The following is a 22479-nucleotide window of genomic DNA, read 5'->3' as shown; positions in this document are numbered from 1 at the left end:
CTTAAGTATCCAAAAAAGTAATTAAACATAGAAGTGTGTGTAATGAGTAATTTCAACCCTTTTTAAAAAAAAGGGTCATCTAACTGAGCACCGACTACAATTTTGGTTTACCTCAAACATTTATAATCCTTAATGTAATAAAGCAGTGATACCACCAGCTGCCTCAAAGTACAGGTGAATAGATGCCAGGTCTGCAGAAACAGACTTTCCTTACAGTGGGCTGCTCTTGTCTTAGTTCTGAAGCCTTTTTATTTCAGAAGGCCATCCTTCTGCATTTCCAAACTGATCCCCAGTATAACTGCACAGGCCACTTTCATTGTGTAACAATATTCATATAGCAGCACCACAATAGACAAGATTTCCTCCATATCAAATGAGCAAGAATGAAAGCCAAGAGGACTTTAAAGATTTTGATTAAGTGTAATATACATGATATGCTGAGTACATTCATATACTGCTCTGATCATCTACGTGCACTCTTTCCTCCACTTAAAGTATTTGATAAAGCTAAATTGTATCATTACAATCACATTTGTGATTAAGTGGTACTAGAGAGAAAGTTGGTGAGTTACTATCTTTTTATTAAACCAATTTTTTTGTGAGAGACAAGCTTTTGAGCTTACACGGAGCTCTTCTTTAGGTAGTACTGTCATGCAAATAAGACTCAATTCTGCAATTTCCTGTACAGTATTTGGACAGCCTGTTGTATAGTAATGCAAAATTCTCACAAAAGAGCACCTGTTAGAAAATGAGTATACAGAGATTCCAGGGTAGGACTTTCTGCCCCCGCCTAAGAAAGCTAAGCAGATTGCTCATTTTTGGTAATTGTTTCAGCTATGGCTTTGATCAGTAGTGCATAGGAATGGTTACTATCAGTTTCTTCTGTGACCTCCATTCAATTCCTGTTAGGTAGGTTACATGCCAATTGCCACCCTTGCTAATAACTTACAAAAAGTCACTTCAAGGTAACATGAACTTTCCTCCTACTCATGCAGGAGAGGGAATTATCTTTAGGAAATATTTAATTTTCCTTAAGCAATGCTTTTATTACCCATTTTGTCCCCTCAGAGAGCCAAGTATAGAAGCCTGATGAAACTATAGCTTGTGTTATTAACCAGTCTTTCCACTTAAGAATTCTGGACAATGTTGCATGACGATTCCAGTGGCATATCATTAGTTTGCTAATGCCCACAGCGTACCTTAATCTAAGATACTGACTGATAAGTTCTTTCACACCTACCATGTCTGACAAAGAATAAGAACTTGAAAATGAACAGAGGATCAACTGCAAACTGAATTGGTGGTCATGAAGAACACCACTTCACTAGCTTGGACTAATTCAAGAAAATGTATTCTTGCTATGTTTATTCATTTTGGGCTACCATAATTACTCCAAACAGGATTCTTATTCAAGTGCATTATCTGGAACTCATCAAGTATCGTAATAAGGTTCAGAAACCAATTTCAAGTTAGGAGATTAGGAAGTAAACAGCAAAAGTATTTTTTTTTCTACAACAGTGTACTGGTCAGGCCAATAAACCCTATTAAAGGGTCAAGGAACAGTTAAAGTGATTGAACTGTGGGAGTCAAGAGCAACTAGCTTGAAACAGTACGGTTTAAAAACGATCAAAAATTACCACTGCTAACACTTAGATTTTAAACTTAAAATTAAACCAACTTTTTATTTGGAGCACCTATGAAAATTACAGCACTTTTACTCTTTTGCTGTTAAGTCATGCCAAACTACAACTGACACGTATGCAGCACAGAACACTTCAAAATTACATTAAATACTCCAAAAGCAATCTTCAACACCTCAAACAAATTATAGTTGGTATTTTCCCAAAATGTATAATGTACACAAAACAGGTTACACTGCTTGAATGTGTCTACAGTTAGACCAAATTTAGTGTATTGAATAGCTTGTAGAAAGTTTCTTCCAGTACTGTAAATGGGTTCTCCTCCTTGCCCCCAATACATGGCTCTGATTCTGCAACTGGCTGCTAACAGATCCCTGTGTCCACATGGAGTGCCTATAAAGTCAGTGTTGCTTCACGTGGGCATGCATAGGGGTCTGCCCATGTCCAGCCACTTGAAGGATTAGGGCCAACACTGTTAGTCTTCGGGGTTTTACAGCTACTGCCTTTGAATTGCCAAGTAGTTGTATGTAGTTAGAATGTCCCAAATGGCCACAGAAGAGTATTTTGCTTTAATTTTTTTTAAAAGGTTTGAGGCCAAATAAATTAACAAGGAAATGAACACAAGAAATCAAGAACTACACTGTTAAATCTAAAAATCACAACCACTTAAGTTAGAATCTCTCTGACCACTGTTTAGTTAAGTGCACCAACTCAATTCTAAACATGTAGCAGGTTAATAAAATTCATGCCATTATAGGCATCAGTTATTAGAAAAACTGAATTCAAGAGTAGCATTCTCTGCTGTAATCATGTTAGATTTCTGAAACATCTGTCCTCATCTAATCAGTTTTAAAAAAATTACTCGAGTCTTAAATACTTTTTCCTCCCTCTCACACTAACAGGAAAAATAGCTCCCCTTCACATCTATATTTTCTGGTTTTGTTGTGATAAGAGGAAGGAGTCTATAGCCTGGGTAATATTATGAACTACAGAAGCAGATCAATAAACTTGAAGATAACTGGACTTTTTTGTTAATATCCACTAAACCAGCAGCCCAACATTAAAAAAAATTCAGGAGCATGCCCAATTCACCAAATTTATTATCTGTTAGCATATTATGCATCTCTGGTTATATGCTGCTCAAAAGAAAGGCAAAATAAGACCATGATACAAGCCTGTTGTATTGTAAGTCAGATAAAACCAATACAAAACATGAGGTGATGAGGATGTGCTGCTAAACTTACTTTTCAGTTTGTGCTTGAGACACTAAGCCGTGTTCTGTAACTTCATTTATTTGGGAAAGATATGAAACCACACAATTTAAACACACTTGCAACTATCTCTGGAAGCCTAGTTTCTAGTTGAACAGCAAATATTCTTCTGCAGTGTTTAACTGATAGCTGTACTACACTTAGTGAACACAAACTTGACATCTTATCCTGAAGTAAAGCAATAAGGTGGCTTTATGCAATTAAAAAAAGAATATGGAGGCTTCTATTTGCTAATATTCATATAAAAGCAGAACTTTAAAATGTAGTGTTAGCTAATAAGATGTCTAAATAGTTTACTACAAATCAATACCACCCTGTAAATACCCACTTTATTAACAAAACAAGTGCCAAATCTCATTACAGGGTCCAAAATATCTGAGAAATATTACTAATTGTTACCTTTGTCTAGACTTTGCAAGGCAAATCATTCATTTTCAAATAAGCCCGACAATGTGCAAAAGTTCCCAACATCATGTGCTAGGAATAACAAGTGCTACTCAGACCAAGAGATTTTACTGAAATCTCAAGTCTAAAATAAGATAGCAAAGTCAGTCTCATACTTTGGGCAGTCACAGTGAAGATCCTGAACTCTGTTTCTACATAACCAGTTTCTTCCCCGCCACAAGTTAGAACTTTTACCCTCTTCTCAGTGATACTATGCAAAATATATTGCCATTAAAGACTTGGTTGCATCATTGCTTATTACAGTATTATCAAACGTACTAAATGTAATTTTGTTTAAATAGTCAGATAAATAATCCTCCTTGTTACCTATACAATTCTCCTATTCATACAGCATTATGTTCAGAAAGTGCTTCCTGTGAGAACTGCTTCAAATGAATGAATTAACCTTGCAAAAAATCTTAACTTTCCACAATATGCAATTTGTCGACCCTGCATTGTGCAGTCCCATATTTACAAAATACTTAAAAACTTTACATCTGTCTTTTACCATACAAAAAAGTGCAATTCTCTCACCCCATCTTGTGAGGCAACAACATTCTTCATAAATTCTACAGAATAGCAGCCTATGATAAGCAAATAAGGTGCTTAGCTTATGCCCAGGATCTAACTGGTTAAGTACCACCAGGCAGTACATTTTATATACTGGCAGATTCAGTTCCTATGCTACTGTCGCATTGGTGCTCCAGCCAGGTTTGCAAGCTCAATAAGAGCCAGTGCACCATGCAGGCGTTCACGCTGCTCCTGAAGGCGACGGCGGGCAGCTGAGGGAGCACTATTTTTTTCCTCCTCATCCTCTTCATCGGACTGAAGATATTCCATGGGATCTTGCTGTTCCTGGTCAGCTTTCTGAGCTGTTTTGCTTTTCAAAGTAGGAGTGCGCTGCTCTCTAGTCTCCCAATATCTGTGAGGTCAAAGTTTTACATATTTTATAAGCATGATCCAGCTTGCACAACAAGTTTCACTGAAAGCTGACAATCTTCCAAACTAGAATCTTAAAACATGATTGGATCATTCATTTCATTCCGATTGCTAATTTCTTAGTCCTTATTTTGTAGCATTTAAGCAAACAGCAAGCTTTCCACCTCAGGAAGATGTCAAATGGTATTCAGCAAACTGTCCTCACACACATCTACAATGCAAATCCTTCTACATGTCGTTCCCAAACCTCCATCATAGATTCTAAGGCCTGGAAGGACCACTGTGATAATTTAGTCTGATCTCCTTAATAAACACAGGCCATAGAACTTCCCTGAAATAGTTCCTGTTTGAACTAGAGTTTTTTAGAAAACAATCAATCTTGATTTAAAGTTGCCAGCGATGGAGAATCCACCACAACCCTATGTACACTGTTCCAAAGTCAGGAAGATAGGGAGTACTGTTATCCACATTTTACAGATAGAAATTTTAATGTCTCAGAAACTAAGACTAAATGACTAGCTTAGAAGTCAGTGGCAGTCAGGAACTGAATTCAAATCTCAAGTCCCAGTCCACTACAAGACCCCGCCCCCCTCTCTCTCGTCAGTCAACTCTTATTACACCTACCACCACCTTCCCTCTTGCATGAGTATTCAAAAGCATGAACACTGCAGCACCAAAGGACAGCACTGTATTAATAGCTTCTGCAATAAGCAAAGAACCACACAAAGGGGGAATTGGATAGAGAAGGGAGAACAGGTGAGAAGGCAAAAGTCCATCCTAATGAGAAAGAAAGCTGAAGCAACTACCCCTAGAGAAGTTAATTCTAATTTCTGGAATTTAAACAAATAGGACACTAGGAACAACTGAATCATTCAACCTGAAGAGAAAATGAACAGAGGAAGTGTGTTCTATTGTCTTGAGTTCAATGCTTTTATAGAGCATGTAGTAGTACATTCATCAAAATGAGACATCTGTGTAACCATGGAGGGAATATTAAGAACTTTCAGAGAAACTGTCACGAGAAGTGCCTTGAAGTTTGACTTGGGGTGGTTGTACCAGTGAAAGGTACTAAGGGCTTGGCTACACTGGAGAGTTGCAGCGCTGGTGGTGGCTTTACAGCGCTGCAACTCACTCACCATCCACACTTGCAAGGCACATACAGCGCTGTATCTCCCTGGCTACAGCGCTGGCTGTACTCCACTTCGGCCTGGGGAATAACGACTGCAGCACTGGTGCTGCAGCGCTGGAGTGCCAGTGTAAACAGTGATTAAACTTACTACGCTGTAACTGACCTCCGGAATTTTCCCATAATGCTTTCAACTAAAGAACTCTCTTTGTTTTGTTGTGAACTCGGGGCTCCCAGAGCTGCTTATATAAAAAACAAACACAGCTACTGTTTGCTGTGAATGAGGCAGGCAGGGGGATGAATGTCCACAGCTAGTGTTTGCTTGAGGAGAGAAACAGCACGGCGGGAGGGGGGGGGGGGGGGAGTCTGTCGGAGCAGCTGCTTATCTGGTCTGAAGGCTATTTGCATTTAAGAGTGAATGAAGGGTCGGGGAAGTGGTTGGAATTTGCAAGGCAGGGAGCTGACAGTGTTGGCTCCAAAAATTCACACACACACTCTCTCTCTCTCTCCCCCCACGCTCCCTGTCACACTCCACCCCAGCCCCCTTTTGAAAAGCACGTTGCAGCCACTTGAACGCTGGGATAGCTGCCCATAATGCACCATTCCCAACACTGCTGCAAATGTGACCACACTGCAGCGCTTTCCCTACACAGCTGTACGAAGACAGCTTTAACTCCCAGCGCTGCACAGCTGCAAGTGTAGCCAAGCCCTCAGTCAGTTTCTAATACTGATCATTTTAATTCTCTCTTAAAGGCTCTATGGATTAACCTTTGCTAGATTAACTTTCTAATGGCATAGCTGTGAAGGAATCAATACATTCAAGAACTGCAAGGTAAATATGACCTAGAGAAATAATGACAGTCTTTAAAAATTGTTTCACATAAAAGGTTGTATTAAAGTATTGTAATTCAAGAAGAATTTAAAAATAGTCTGAGATGACAAAACACCACGAGCGTAAAAGTTTTTAGCTTCTACGACATTTCAAAAATCAGTGCTCTCAGCATCTTAATAAATAATTCTAGATGGTCACAGTTTAAGAGAACTTACTTTGCTAGCCACTCAGCAACAGCTTTATTGTCAGCTGTTTGTTTTTTACTCAGTCTGCCTGTGGGTTCTTCTCTCTTCAGTCTTGCATAGGGATGCTTGGGGCAATGACGGTTTGCATGTGTGAATCTGCTTAAACATCCTTAATAAAAAAGCAAGGACAATAATCAAGAAAAGCAGTTGTCCAACACGTAAGCCCAAAATTTAAAAAACTCATTATTAAATTAACTTTCTTCCCTCTCTAAAATCTGGATTCAATTAAGCATAGAATGCCCTATAATCAAAAACTTAAGTAGTTATGCTTTTAAGAACTTTGCTTTTAAACTGACAAACGTTTATGTGGTTGCACACAGATTTATTTTCCCGCCTTTTAAAAGAGTATCTAAAATTGAGATCTAGGGCACATGTGGATGGAAGTACTAATACTACAGCCAAACTTGCCTTCGCTCTGAATGCTGCCAGTTATTTTCTGATGGCTTACCATTTTCTGAGCAGACAAAAGGCTTTTCTCCTGTGTGAAGACGTTGGTGTGTTTTGAGCTGCCCACTCTGAACAAAGGCTTTCCCACAATCTGGATAGTCACACAAATAAGGCCTTTCACCTAAAAAAAAAAAAATTGTGTAGAATTTTCAGAGTTATAAATTCAAAAAGTCTGGACCCATCTAGTGATGGTCCATGAGTCAGTGCTTCTGCTGAGGATCCCCTAAATCAAAGATGAAAAAAATACATCCTCTGTGGAAAGATATTCGTAGCCCAGAAACTGCAAAAATCCACTTCCACAAGGACATCAAATTGAAATTTAGTCAGTTGAGTTCATGTTTAAGTAATCTTAGGTGCTACATGTCCCCTAATTTTCTTAACATTTTGCAATTTACACAGCCTTTCCCATGTTACTATGTGAAAAAACCCACAAATAAGAAACAAAGTGACAATATAAAGGAATAAAACTGAGCTAACACAAAGTAAACAGCAACTAGAGAAAAATATTCTCTCAACTTTCAGTTGCAACAATCTTAGGTGTTAACTACTTACCTATTGTTATAAGTTTCAGACAGAAGGGAGATATGAGTGTCCCTAATACAGCAGAAGTGATTATGTTGTGGTAAAATGCAGAAATCCTCTTGGATAATAAGCACAACAGATGTTTATATTATGGGGTGACCGATTTAATCTTTGTCTAGTAGGGGTAGGGCTGGAGGGTTTGCGGAGGCTACAGCCACTCCAAAATTTGGCCTAGCCCCCTCACCCTTCTCAGAACTGGGTACCTGGCCAGCAGCCAACGATCTCCAGCCACCCAGCTGCTGTCTTGGCTGCAGTCTGCCATTCTTTGGGAAGCTGATCCATGGCTGGCAGGATACTGTGGGAGCTTGCCCAATGTTAGAGATGGCTGTGCCTGAGTGGATTTCCGCTGAGCTGGGGGAACAGGGAACCTGTCTGTGCTGGTGCCTCTGGCTCAGGTGTGGGAGCTGCAGCTGCTGCACTGAACAATTGTTCAGGCTCTTGAGTGCTCGGCTTAAAGAGACAGTGCACTGACACTCTCAGGTGCACACAATCTCCCATACATTTCCACCAACACATACTCTCACTCTCTCACATACACACGTGTAGTAGTAGTTCTTCTTGGTACTTCCTGTCAAAACGCACATATATTCTGTCATTTTATTCTTTCAAAGTTCATTAAGGATTACAGTACTATTAGTTTTTTGACTGGACGGTAAATTTCATAATTTTATTTCTCTTATGCTTAAATTTAATTCTTTGAGTAGTGAGTTCTAAAATAACTAACCTGTCCTGGCTGGAGTAATTATAATTACGTTTACCATATTGTGCTTTATCATTAATTATTTAAAGTGGTACAATCAAGTGAGTGTCCTTCTAGAATGTAAGTTTAGCTTATACTCACTTTAGTAGTACAAGTTTAAAAAAAATTAGCTAAACTTTAAACACTGTGCAGATGGTCACTTATTTTCAGTTTGTATTTTTAATTATATTTGTAAAGTAACTTAAAATGCATACGAAAATAAATGCAGTTCTAAGTCTGATACTAATAGTAATGGAGTCCAATGTTAGTGAGTCACATACACCTCTACCCCAATATAACACGACCCAATATAACCTGGGTTCACAGTAACGCGGTAAAGCAGTGCTTTGGAGGGACGGAGCTGCACGCTCCAGCAGATCAGCGTGTCTGGCTCCGACACGCTGCTCTGTGCGGCGTCTTACAGGTGGGAGATGGGCAGGCAAGAGGGGTGAGGTGAATGGGGAGGTGAGCAGCAGGCGGGGGGGGGGGGGGGGGGGGGGGGGGCCGGGGAGCAGGAAGACGGCGAGCCAGACAGCGGCGGTTGGGCAGAGGTGCACCGGACAGACAGCGAGGAGACTAGCGGAGAGGCGAGTGGTGGACAGGTAGGCATGGAGAGGAGGTGAGCGGCGGCCGGGAGTGCTGGGCGGACGGTGAGGAGACTAGTGGGGAGGCTGATTTGTCCCGGGCCTTGCACCGGCTCTGACACACTGCTCTGAGTGGCATGTTACGGGTGTCGGGCCAGGGGGTTGGATAAGGGGCAGAGGGCCTCGCAGGGTGGTCAGGGGACAAGGAGCAGGGGGGAGTTGGATGGATCAAGCATTCTGAGGGGTCAGTCAGGGGGCAGGAAGTAGGTGGGGGGGGTTGGATAGGGGGTGGGGCCAGGCTGTTTAGGGAGACACAGCCTTCCCTACCTGATATAACATAGTTTCACCTATAACATGGTAAGATATTTTGGCTCCCAAGGATCACATTATATCGGGGTAGAGGTGTACATGATCGTGACTGGTAAACATAAATGCCAAAATAATTAGAAAAATTAATTCCTGTTAATAAAAGGGGGGGGGGAAATCACATTAAAATTAAGTAAATGTTTTTAAGTGGAGGAAAAAATTGACTAAAAGAGTAGATAATAGCAGTAACAGAGTATGTCTGTTAAAGAAAATAAGCATATTTCCTCTCTTTCTCTACTAAAGATAGAGTTCAGATCATCTAACTTGTGTTTCGGCTCAAAATTTATACCTCAAGGTTTGGGATTATCTCGCTGTATTATCTCCTGATTGTTAAAATATGGCTTTAATTTGTGTCTGTATTTTTTATATAGTAATTAGATACAGTCCTCCTATCAGTTAATTTCTATGTGATCTGCCCCTCCCCCCAAAAAAACAACCTAGAGTTTTCAGGTGTCTAAGCAACCCCTGGAATCAGAGTAAAAGTTGCCCCGCCCCCACCAAAATGTGAAATGGCACCCCTGCTTCCTCCCTACGTGGTTCACGTCCCCAGAGTGTAGATCCCTGCCTGCTGCAGCTGCACATGCTCCGGCTCAGGCCAACAACCCTTTGGTTTGCAAACTGGCTGGGGCTCAGGAGCCACATAGACCCAGCATCCATTTTTTTCCCCACCCACTGCCGCTAAAGACTGAGCACAGAGCAGAAGCTGTCCAGGTAATGCCTTCTATAGCACCTATGTGTTCAGTTACCTCTTTCTTGCACTGAGGCCCCCTGCTCTAGAGTGAGTTGTATCATGGCTCTGAGTCTCCAAATATCTTAATCTGCCATGTGCAAATGGTTAAATTTTGAAATATAATACAGTACTTTCTCCAATTTAAGGTAATTAGCTATTAATATTATTTAACTAGTGATTTTTTTCCTCCAGAAGTTTGAATTTGTTTATTTTATTGGCTTAATTATTTTTCCTATTGGTTTTCTCTAAATAAATGTTGCACAAGTGAGCTACTATAGATGAAGTTTAAAACCAATCTTTATATATATTTATTCCCCTTCTGAGGATAACATGCACTTAAATGTGTGTTTTGTTAAAAACAAAAAACAAAAAAAAACCCGCATGTGTGCCCACAACACATATAGGGCCCCCTGCCCTCCCAACTTTCATTCTAGCCCATCTCAACCCCGCACTGGGAAGAGGCTGGAGCAGCCCCTGTTGTCTAGTACATGAAGGACGACACTCGGTTGAAGTTATGTTCTAAATCTGTAGTACAGTTCACAATTCCACCACTAGATGATACTCAACAAATACAAGATGCAATATTGGTCAAAAGAAACATGATTGCTAATATTTCAGAAATAAGGCTCCGATTACAATGGAAGTTACAAGTCTAAATACCTTTGGGGATCTGGGCCTAAATCCTAGGGCCAAATCCTGAGATCCATACATGGAGCCAGATCACCCTTGATCCGTGCACAGAAATCCACAGATCCTACCCTTTCCAAGAGAAAAAAGGGTTGTGCAGAGTATTTCCTGGACTCACACAGAAGCAAGAGCTTGATATGGATTTGGATGGAGTGACTTGTGAATGGGGTTAGCAATATGCTACTCATATTAAAGAACAGAAGCCTTCTTGAAGCCATTCTACCATTGGTTGGGTTGCCACGTGACTGCTTAGTAGTAGCTGCCAGAGGTTTTGGAGAGGCAGGAAATACAACTTTGGACTGTAGTATTGCTTCCCCTAAACCTCCACAATGAAATTTGAAGCAGGGCAAGGTTCACCACCACAATGCAGTTCTAAGTCTGATACGAATAGTAATGGAGTCCAATGTTAGTGAGTCACATACACCTCTACCCAGATATAACACGGGTTCGCAGTAATGCGGTAAAGCAGTGCTCTGGGGGGCAGAGCTGCGTGCTCATGCTATGTGCTACTCATGCTACCCTTTACAGAGCCCCAATAGCTAGGGATAGGAGGGGCAGTTCCAGGAAGATTGCAAAAAGAACTTCAGAATTTCTTCTCTTCCCAGCTATTTGCTGTCTGCTGACCAAAGAAAAGTGTTAAGACTTTCAGTTATACAGGCAAACTACCACAAAAGTCAAGGGGAGTTTGCCTAAGAAAGGACATCAGGATTTAGAGGCAGAATATTAGGTCAGCTGAAGACAAATGTGCAAATAATAAATACAGCTAATAATTTCTGCCTTCCTGTTCTACAGTGAAAATTCAAAAGTAAATAAAAATGGGCTAACAGTCTTTTTGTGAGATGTAACTAGCCAAATCTAGTACTGTAGTAAATCTATACTGGTCAATGGAGTGTCATCACCAGTGATAAATCTTACCCAACGAGTTTTCCATCAAGACAATCTGAAGTGGTTAGCACTTCAGGGATGGAAGTTTAGCATTACCAAGGAAAATGAAATACAAGGACATCTTGTGTATGACCAAAAAAGAATAGAGAAATTGGTGTTTAATACTGGCAGGCAGGCAGAATTGCCTTATTTGATCCAGAAAAATAAACCACAGGACACACGTTATTTCGGAGGTATTATCAAGTATTGTGACATTTTATTGCAGAATACAATGTCATGTACATAAGAAAAATCTGTTCAATTATTATAAGGGAACAATGAATCTCACTTTTCAAAAGCAAGATGGGTCCAGTTTGTCAATGCATAATGTTTTAGCAAAAAATTATGCATTTTTCTGTAACACTCTTACATTATTTTTCCCCAAAAAGATGCAGTTAGGTGCTAGTCATGTGGTCAAAGGTCTGTGTTAAGATAGTCAGCAGTTTCTTCCTCCTAATAGCAAGAGCTGAGCAAAACAGAGCATCTAGATAAAGAAAGTTTAATAAAAAAAACTGATCTCCCTTAATCTAAATGCATGTTAACTTCATAATTATTAAATAACTAATCATAGGAAGAGATTTTATCCTTAAATTTAAGCCAGAAACATATTTTATCAAATAATAAATACAAAAAGAAGGGATGTTAATGAAAAAAAATGAGTGGGCAGGGGCTATTTAAAGCTAGTCAAAAGAAAATTTTAAGCTCAAAATATACCTGGCCTAAAGCTCCCAACAATTTATAGATTTATTAACATTTTCCTTCTCTGCACTCACCCTTCCATTGTTGTGTGAAAGACCCACACAAGAGGGAAACAGAGAAAAGAAAGTGAAAAGTACTGTCAGATATATAGAGTAAAACTAAGGACAAAAAACCACTCCTGTCTTTTTCAGTTACTAAGTGGAACATGTAACTAGAGCAGAGGGAAACCTCTCTAAATGTTTATTTTTACCATAGCAATGCTGGTTGCTCTGCCACAATTACTCCAGTATAAACACAAGCAGTTATACAAAAATAAATTTAAAAAAAATGTCTTGACCACACTAATAGACCTCAGGGAAAAAAGTAGTCCATTCAATAACTAGACCAGAATACTAATTGTAAGAATGAAAGAAGTTCCAAGCTAAAATCTTAACTACTTGATAAATGTTTTCTATGCACAACATTACATTCCTTTCACTTACCAGTGTGAGTTCTTTTGTGTGCCTGTAAAGATTTCTCTCGTGGAAACACCCTGTTGCAGATGTTACAACGGATTCGGCTGGATGAATGCTCTCCCTCACTTATTAGATCTCGCACTGTGTCTGCTCTTGGTCGGCCTCGTCTAATACCATCCTATTAAAAAACCCACACTATTAAGAAACTGCAGAGTTTGTTTATAATAAATAAATAAATAAATAAATAAATAATACTTGGACACAAATGATTCAGTCCAAGGAAAGCTTTTCTAAACAGGAACAACTTTCTCGAAAGTATGTACCAACACATCAGGAAAATACAGTTGTTTAATAGCTTTTATTTTCCTCCGTCATAATTATTCACCAAACATTAAAAGAACCACATCAAGAGATTTAAATCCATAGCAACTATTTTTTCCTGAAAACAAGTTAATCACAAAGCTCCAGTTTAAATGTCATTTTTAAAGAACACAAGTAATTAGATACCAGAAACATGTAATTGCATAAACACAACAATAGTATTCAAGTTACACACACACACACACATGAGTGAAAGAGCTGGACCCAGGGATTACATAGATTTAACATTAACTCTTGAACCAGTTTGTCTGAACAGCCATGAACAATTGTTTAAAAATAAGGACATGAAAGCACTGCAAATCTGAAGTCTGGGAATATCTGGCACCATAAAGTATCTTGTTATGGTAGGAGTCACCAGATGACCCTATTACATAGTAAAAAAAAAAAAAAGTTTCTCCGCATATGAGCTCTGTTCAGTTTTCAAATAAATGTTACATTGTTCTTAATTTTGTGATATAATTTCTTTTTGGGGTAGCCACTGCAAGCAGCAGCACAATTTGCTCTCTTCCAGGTAAGTAAATTCTTGGGACAGAGTTGCTCCCTGGGAACCAGGCATTGGCGTTTTGGCTTAGATTCCTGAAAAAGAGGATTGCCTGTGCGCTGCTTGAGTACTCTTGATGAAATCAGTGATGTTTTTATTTACACTATATTCATCTCCCATGATGAAACCTACTTGCACAGCACTATCATCTTGGCAGAGGGAAGACTATTATATGATCTAGAATATTTTGGAAAGACTTTGTAACTTTTAAAATATATCAGACTAATTAATTTAGCTCCTACCTCAGGGAGCATCAGGATTGAGAGTCCCCTCCTGCTAAACGTCTCCCTTTCCCTACTACTGACAGCATGAAATTACTGAAAGTATCAAGGCCATTCCAACTTTGGATCAGTTAGACAGCGCCTAACAGAACAACAGGCAACATTTGTCAGGACCGAACAGCTCCACTTGTGAAAATGAAAGAACTACCACATCATGCGTAGTCCTTTTAGCTGACAGATTGATTTGAGCACATTTTAAAACTTCAGGTCCAGAAAAGAGGTGGCAATAGCATTTGTATGAGTAAGTAATACATAAGAAGTCTTGGAATGCATTGTTCTGAGACTTATACAACTCAGCTAAGTTGCTATTTACATTATCACTGTAATCCATATTTTTAGTAACGCCCACTCTGGAGGATTCCTATTTTAACACCGGGACATAAAAGATTGTTTAGAGGGGGCTGACTCTCGAAAGAACTCAGCCAGAGAGCCAATTTGTAGAAGGATCATGTATTTAAATATCTACATTCAATCAACTGCAACCAAGAGTTTAGAGGAAGTTTGAACGCCACAAAATTACCTCCTCACACTTTACGCTTGGCACGGGTTGCAGTACAGCAGAGATTATTAGCTTCCATACAGATTCAGTTGTTACCAAGACTGGGGGTGGGAAGTAAGGAGCACAGCTGGACTCTCAGGGCCGGGCTGGCTTTTGCTGGGTTGGCAGTTTGGAGAAGCATTTTTACTTGGAAGCGGAGCATGTGGCCTGGAATCAGCCAGACACAGCTGGCGCCTCACTGCAGAGGGCCACGTGTTACAGTGGTAGAATTTCACCTGTTTGCAACGACCCCCATACCCAGTTTACAGAGGGGGCGTCAAGTCAGTGGCCCACGCTCCCCGCAGCTCTGCTCCGAGCCCTGCCCCCGGCCGAACCCTAGGCTTACAGGCGGCCATTCCGCAGCGCGCCTGCGCACAGGAGCGGAGCCGGAGCGCTCTCGCGCCCTCCCTAGCCAGCATGTGACACAAGCAAACGGCAAGCGAGCGCCGGGCAGGTATCGTTTTGGCGCGCGAATGTGTCGTCACCAGCGCACAAACCGCGCCCGGAAGTGACTTAACTTTAAATCGGGGGTGGTGGCCAGAGATTCACCCTTTAAACCTGACAGACGCCCGGCGCCCGCCCTCCCCAGTGCCCACCAAGGCCCCGCGGCGGCAGCGCCTCCCCCATCCCCGCTCTGGCCCAAAGCTCCTATGGGCCCGGCGAGGGTTTAACCCCATCGTGCCCAGCTCCCTGGCATGCCCCCTCCGGACTCACCTTCAGGTGGCTGCCGCCGCCGCCGCTGTCTGGGCTGCCCGCCTCCTCCTCCTCCCCGCTGGAGGTTCTGACCACCCCGCCTCGAGGCTGCTGGACGGAGGAGGGAGCAGCGGCGCTACTGGGGCTGAGGGTCACGTTGTGCGCGTTTTCCCCCCAGCGCCAGGGATACACCATGAAGTCACTGAAGCCGGGGCTGGTGGGGACGGGCGGGGCGGGCGCCGGCTCCTCGCCCCCCCGGGACGGTTTAATCGGGGTGGTTTTGATAACGGAGACTAAGACACGCTTCGGGGAGTCCTGGCAGAAGATCACCGGGGGCGGCCTCTCCGCCATCGCGAGCCCCTCGCAGGCAGCGGGGCGGGCAATCTCCGGGGCGGCTCAGGCCCGCCCTCCCGGGCGCGGAGATCTCACCCTACAGCCGCCTGTAACCGCCCGATCTGCCTCAGCCACTCATCGCCGGCCGGTCCTCTCTGGGCCTCAGTGTCTCCCCTCCCGCTCCGGCCGCCGACCTGCAGACGCGCCGTGTCAGCGGCGGCCGCCGGCCATGGCAGCAGCCCGCGGAGAAGCGGCCGCACCTGCGCTGCTCTCGTTTGCGGCGGTGTCGGCTCCACAACCTGGCCTCGGTCACAACAGAACCCGAGCCGCCACGACCCCTCCGAACCTGCAGGCAGCCCGGCCCCTGCCGAGCCCAAGATTTTCCCGCGTTACATTTCGCGCCTGGGCGGAACCAATCACCGAATCCCGTTGATACATAACGGAGTGACAGCCAAGTCCAGGCAATCACCTGTGAGAAAATGGCCAGTCACGCCCGTGGGGGCGGGATGTGGGCGGGGCTAGGTCACATCCCGGCCCCGCCATTGGCTAGGGAGCTCTCCGGCCAACAGAATTCGAAACTTCTTGGGATCGCGGGCCAGCGGCGGCGAGCCAAGCGATGCTCCGCCCTGCACTAGGGGCGCCTTTCTGAAGGAGCTGGTCGGGTGCTGATTAGGCCGCTGAAGGAAGGAGGCGGGGCCAGCGTGGCGTTATGGATGGCTGTAAAGAGGCTGGGCGGGTTGCGGAGTTTGGCGCGCGATGTTGTTGTCTTATTCCCTTGGCCAATCATGGAGGCAGAATAGAGTTTCCCGCGCGCTTTCACCATCTATGACGTCTCTTGCTTTGTGTCACCTGTTCATCTTAAAGGGGATAGGCGGAGGTATTGCTGGGGCCGCTGGCGGCTCCCCCGCCCAGTACCCTGCTAACCATGGATCGCCCGCTCCCGGCTCCACCCTCGCCTCGCTCCGTGCCAGGGTCCCGCTTGCTGCTGCGGGCGCAGCCCGGCTCTCCGGCGCTGGGCTAGGCACCGACTGGCCCGTGGGCCGCTGCAAGCGGCGCTACGTACCCTGCCCGGCGGGCAGCCCTGCCAGCGCCTGCATACAGCCCTGTGCTGCGGCCGCGCCTGCGCCTGCTGACTTCGGGCACCTAGTGCCCCAAGCAGCGTGGCAGCGCCCCGCGACAGGAGGCGTAACAAGCACAGCGGGCGCGCTCTTCATCTGATGGTCCCGTACTCCAGCTTTTCTCCGCAACCTGCAAGGCTGAATCTGCCTTTCATTAGACAAACGGGCAAGCCGGACCCTCCCATGATTCTCTCAGCGCTGAGAGCCGGAGATTGAAAAGGAGGCTCTGGTGGGCAGGCCGGGACTGCTGCCTTCTCCGCTCTGCCTAGAAAACAAAGTTCCCCAAGGCGATATTTGTTAATGGTGTGTTTGCCCCGAGACATGGAGGGCGCATTTTACAGCGCTGTTAGGGCTTTGTTTAAAACAAAATTAAAAACGTTAACTAGAAGAATAAATAGTTGCCATCGATATATTGGTTGATGCAAACTGCCTAGTCGTTGTAGATGCTTCCATGCAGAAGTGGGTGTGTGCTTTTCAAGTGTCAGAACCATTGTCCTAGGAAAGCAGCATTATCAAAAGGAAAAATAAAATCTGCCTGTGCTTTGAAGACTCTGTGCTCTCAAATATCTCACCAGAGATTGCATTTTAAAGTTATTCCTGTTCATATTGCAATGGCATCTAAAGTAGGGTGACCAGACAGCAAGTGTGAAAAATCGGGACGGGGGGTTGGAGGTAATAGGAGCCCATTTAAGAAAAAGACCCAAAAATTGGGACAGCTGGTCACCCTAATCTAACGGCTCCAATCACGATCATTTCCTATATACTGCATATCAGTCATGTCAGATGACCTGTCTTCATCTTCAATTAATATGCGTTTTTTAAAGTTGTGCAAGTCAGTTTCAGCAACCAGAAACAAGCCCTCATCATGATATACTTGGAACAGTTTGCCACTGTGATGTACAACTCTAGTTAGAGCATCCTAAATAATTCAGAACTCTTATTTGGTACTGAGTCAAAAGTAACCCATAACTGCAATGGAATTGTATTAGTGTGCCCTAAGGTGAATGCAGTTTGTAATCTATATCAAGAGAATTATTTGCTGAGTGAGTTAAACCTTTCTAGTCTAATCAAATGTACAGACAAGTTTGTTCCATTCTGTGATGCTTAAGATTCTAGGCATGTAGCCAATTTCTTGCATTGTTATTTTGCAGTGTAATAGCTGCAGTTAGTTTCTTGATATTTGTCCATTGGGATATCTTCCCAATAACACAGCATATTGAAGGGTTCTAATCCAATTTGTTATTGATTCTATTACTTATTCTATCTTCACAATATGGAGTAATCAGTAGGTGTCCAAAATATGAAAAATAGGTTTTGAATACAAGTGCTCCAGCATTGATTGAAGTACTTGGGATCTTTCTTTCACATGTATAACACACACCTTGTATTCCAAAACATAAATTAGTAATAACATTTCCATCTTTACAAGAGAGCATATGATTCTGTATGACCAAAAAGATTCCCAAGTTTCATCCAATATGTACATTATAGCAATAAATTGTCTGAAGATGGACAGTGAAATTGCTCTTGGATAATTTAGCATTACACCATGATTAATTTTGTAAAAAAATTGGTTGAACAAATCTAACCATTGCCAACATATCTGAGCATCTGCTACCATGGACACTTACATCCCAAAAGAATCTCATTGAAATTAATACTACTCCACATGGATCCAGCAATCCACACTAGCAGATTGCATTACACACCCAGGGCCTGTATCAGTTTTTACTTTATCCATTTGAAGTTTTTAAAAAAAAAAAAGGGTTCAAAGCTGGGAAGTATGAAGACATAATCTGTGAAGCTTGTTCATCTTTAATAAATAATAAATACTACCTATCCAGCTTATAAAAAATTAGCAGTAATATTAGAAAATGTATTAACAGATTAAGAGAAAAGATTTGGAAATAGATACTCCAGTATATTTGAATTTATGCAGTATATACCTAAAAGGATAATTGCATTCCTTTTTTACTCATTGTCACAGGTCTGGTCAAGCTCCCCCTTCTGGACACTCAGCAGGCTGCTGTGTTTGGTTCACTTCCCACACACTGGACCTATATGATTTTAAGCTCCCTTTGTCTGGGCAGGCTTCGGTCATCTCTTCCATTAGTCTTTCTGGCACACTCTCTCTGTTTGGTATCTCTGCTGGAAGTGGGAGCTCACAGCCCAGCTGCCTTAGGGCCCTTCGACTAGTGCTGACCCTCTACCTTCCAATAGCTTAAGTACTCCCTTTCCCAGAGGCAGAGCTCCACTTTGTGGGCAATCTGGTGTACAGTTTAAATCTTCAGGAACATGTGATAGTTGAAGCAAAAATAGACTGAAAAAGAAATTCTAAACCAGCCATACTTTATGCAGAGAGGCACAAGAGATACACAGCTGTGCGGGAAAACAACAAAACCTGTACACAAATCCTGACCACAGTGTCCTCACTCCAAGAGTCCCTCGGTCAGTGTCTGTTAAGGGGAGTTCAGAATTCCGCTGCACCCCATCTCCTCCTTCCTTCTTTCTGCTCAGTCTTTCCTTCTCATTCTGGTCTCTTTTCACTCTCTGCTGCCCACAGTACTTCCCAGAAATTGTATTAATTCTGTCTTCTTCTTAAAGAAGTTTCATACAATATCACATAAATATTTTCATTTTTAATACAATGGAGTTCTAAACATACTTAATTCAATAATGTTTAACTTAATTTAAGAAGGTTTGTTCAGGATATTGCCATATCTGTCACAAACAGTTACCCAACAAAAAAGTTTTAGTATTAGTACCATTTTCCTTATGCTCTGCCAACATCCCTCACTGCTGGCCAATTCGCACTCTTCCTTCAACTAGTATAGTGAGTATCAAATTGCTTTTGTAGCGCAGAGAGTACTTGTGTACCACTTGCCAGCCAGACAGCAGCCAAGTGGAAATTACTGTGAGCAGTAAAAAAAAAATCTCTTAAACATGCAGTATGTGAGCCATGTTTAGGAATGTAAGGATGATAAATGTGAGGGGAAGAACAAGGTTTTCAGACAGGCTATAGGCAGCAGGCTGGATGTACTAGAGCCCGGCATGGGACTAGTGTAGAGCCCTGCAGTGGGACTGGGATCCTGTGGGTCCTGCATGACCCGCTGCAATAATAGTGGGAGTGGGATTAAAGAATAGTCCAATGCAGGGATCTAAAATGTACCACAGAAGTACTAACAATATAGTAACTCAGCTTTCTCTCTGTCTCTGATTTTGACTATTACTACACTGAATTACTACATGAGAGCTTTGCCATCAACTTCATGGGATACAAATTTTCATTGCTGATGTGGTGCTATGCCACCTCAATTAATTTTATAATATTTGATAATTACTACTAAGACTATTTCTAGTATTTTTTATTTAAAGGGGAGTCTGAACCAAACCCCCAACATTCAAAGAACCCTAAAGGGTGGTGAAGCTCAGCGTCAGATCAGAACTTTGTGGAAGGCCACTTTTCTACAACAGAATGACCCAGAAACTCAGATCCAAACAAAGCCAAACTTCAGAGAAATTTTCAGATCTACTGGGCCCATCTCTAATTGTATACCTTGTTGGTGATTTTACTAGAAGGAGAATAAAACATGCATTATGTGTACTAAAACATTTTAATGACTACTTATATGATTTGTGTACTCAATCTTTGTAAATGCAGGTGAGGGCAGCAAGTATGCTGGTCTGGGAATGCTTGGGTGCCAAGTGGGGCTCTGCTGCATTGGCTTCCTCATGGTGAGGTTTAGATGCTTTCTTCTCTAATCTGTTTTATTAGCACCACAGGACAGAATGTGCTAGTACTTGCTCAAGTAGTAAGAAAATAAAGTTACATTTATAGTGAATTGTGCAAACTTTAATAACATGATTCTTCCTCTTTTTTCATATATGCTTTGATCTGCAGTGAAATAGTTAACAATGTTGACATTTAAATTTTCATTATTGGGCATCTGAGTCAACACCCCATTAGAGCTTTTCTTTCATGCTATCAGCAGATGCAGGCAGTCAGTGAACACTGCATTTTGCACTCAGATTATGTTTTTTCATGGTTTTCTTTGCAAACATAAGGGCAGGAGATTTAGGTTTTATCTATATGCGGAGGTTATTCTGGAATAAGGTTGGGGAACTGAAAGTGCAATAGCTATTCCAGAATAGCTCCCTATGTAGACACTCTTATTCCAGAAAAAGTGGGGTTTTTTCCAGTTTATCTTAATTCACGTCCAGTAGGTAGTCTGGTTAATTTCTCTATGTAGACAACCCCTTAAAGAAAGCAATTCTGAGATGTCTAAGAACTAGGTTGCCAATCTGGCATTACCTAGCCCAAGTCAAGCCATGTGTATTCCTCGCAAGAAAGGTGGGAAAAAACACTATTTTGGTCAACCTCCCAGGATATTTATCAGGAATCCCTATTTCTTCCTTTTAACCTCTATTTTCAGCCCTTCAGTTTTATGCTCAATTTAACTTGACTGTGTAAAGATATCCAGAAGACTTCAACCAGAAGCCTTTAGACTTTCTAGAACCAACTTTTAGGGATTCTGTTTTTCTCTGCTTCCCCCAACCATCCTCTAACCAAAACGACTGATTTCTTGAGTAATAATAGCATTATTTTCTCATTCATTGGGTCTGCACATTTGCCAGCTTGCTGGGATTGTTGTGTAAAGAAAAACTAATCAAGTAATGCATTGCAAATGCCTGTGCTTTACACTTTGCTGCATTTGCTGGCACCATAATCTTTAATAGGCACAAGTGAAAAGGAATAGCAAATGTTTTACAGCCAAATTCAGCCCTAGCCTGATCGGACAGTACTCCATTGACTTCAATTAATGTGTACTATTTCACTAGTTAATGTGAAAGGGTGCCCTGGAGTCTTCTGTTTTGACCTTTGCAAAGGTGACACCTCCTCTTTACCTATGGTATCTTACAGGAATAATTTTTTAATTAAAGTTAATATTAACATTATCTAATACAAAGGTTAAGGAAAGAGTTTCTCTACAACTGGGTATCATGTATTACAAGATGAGCAGCATCAACCTTGTACTGGTTTAGTACCAGACTAATTGTTATTACTGAGGGTACGTTTGCACTACAAGCAGGGCCAGGTTTACACCTTACGCACCCTTAGGTACAGCATCTTCAGCACCCCCTCTGCCTACAGCTGACCTTTGTGTTTTCCATAGTAATTGAAACTTTTATCCCATTTTTAACTTTTAGGTGCCCCATGGCACGTGCCTACTGTGCCTAATTGGAAAAATGGCCCTCACTACAACAACAGTATCAGTGGCCCAGCTGTGGTGCTCCACTGTGATGCATACCCTTATTTCAGAGATGCATGGAAGGGATTTTCTGTGCACTAGTAGAACCACCCCATCCTGAGGCGGTAATGGGTGGATGCAAGAATTCTTCATTGTACCTAGCTTCATCTACGTGTAGGGTAGGCTGCTGACATAACTATGGTGCCTTAGGAGCAAAATTTTTCATAGCTCTGAGTGGCAGCTAGATTGACCTAGGTTTTAGGTGTACTGTACACCATGCCTTGGTGGTGGGGCCACGGAAAGCCCCTCCCTGCTGTGCCCCTCCCACACACACACCCGCTCTCACACTCGGGCTGTGCTCAGACCTGGCCCGCCCCAGCCGCTTCCGGGCCACATCTGCTCATGAATAATTAACAACGTCATAAATAATTAATACGACGATTTACCACGGGGTAAAATGGTTAATGCCGCACGCAGGCGGGGAGCAGCTGAGGCAAAATTACCTGCAGCGACGACATAGTCGCTGGTCTTCGTTGGTCGGTGGCGTGTGATTGACTGGTTGCATCCTACGGATTTGATTGGCTTTCACGGCACGCAGCAGGCCGGACCAAATGTGCTGATTGGTTGCTGGAGCT

At 42.4% G+C, this 22479-nt stretch overlaps 1 protein-coding gene and 1 long non-coding RNA gene across 2 annotated transcripts; both read right to left on the bottom strand.

Annotated features, from left to right (window-relative positions):
• Window positions 1-1662: 1662 nt before the first annotated feature.
• On the bottom strand, window positions 1663-15915 carry ZNF367 (zinc finger protein 367). The gene is made up of 5 exons (XM_039545863.1): window positions 15166-15915; window positions 12738-12888; window positions 6946-7065; window positions 6468-6606; window positions 1663-4277 (listed from the first exon to the last, which is right to left on the bottom strand). The coding sequence occupies exons 1-5, from the start codon at window positions 15493-15495 to the stop codon at window positions 4040-4042; spliced, it is 978 nt and encodes a 325-aa protein (XP_039401797.1). The 5' UTR covers window positions 15496-15915; the 3' UTR covers window positions 1663-4039.
• A 3012-nt stretch (window positions 15916-18927) lies between these two features.
• LOC120407660 lies at window positions 18928-22184 on the bottom strand. Its single transcript, XR_005600161.1, has 2 exons — window positions 21905-22184; window positions 18928-19189 (listed from the first exon to the last, which is right to left on the bottom strand). It is a non-coding gene; the product is annotated as an uncharacterized LOC120407660 (long non-coding RNA).
• Between the last annotated feature and the right edge of the window lie 295 nt (window positions 22185-22479).

Source organism: Mauremys reevesii, linkage group 6, assembly GCF_016161935.1.
Source record: "Mauremys reevesii isolate NIE-2019 linkage group 6, ASM1616193v1, whole genome shotgun sequence".
Classification (NCBI taxonomy): Eukaryota; Metazoa; Chordata; order Testudines; family Geoemydidae; genus Mauremys; species Mauremys reevesii.
Note: the sequence above shows the minus strand (reverse complement) of the source record. Positions and strands in the feature narration are given on the sequence as shown.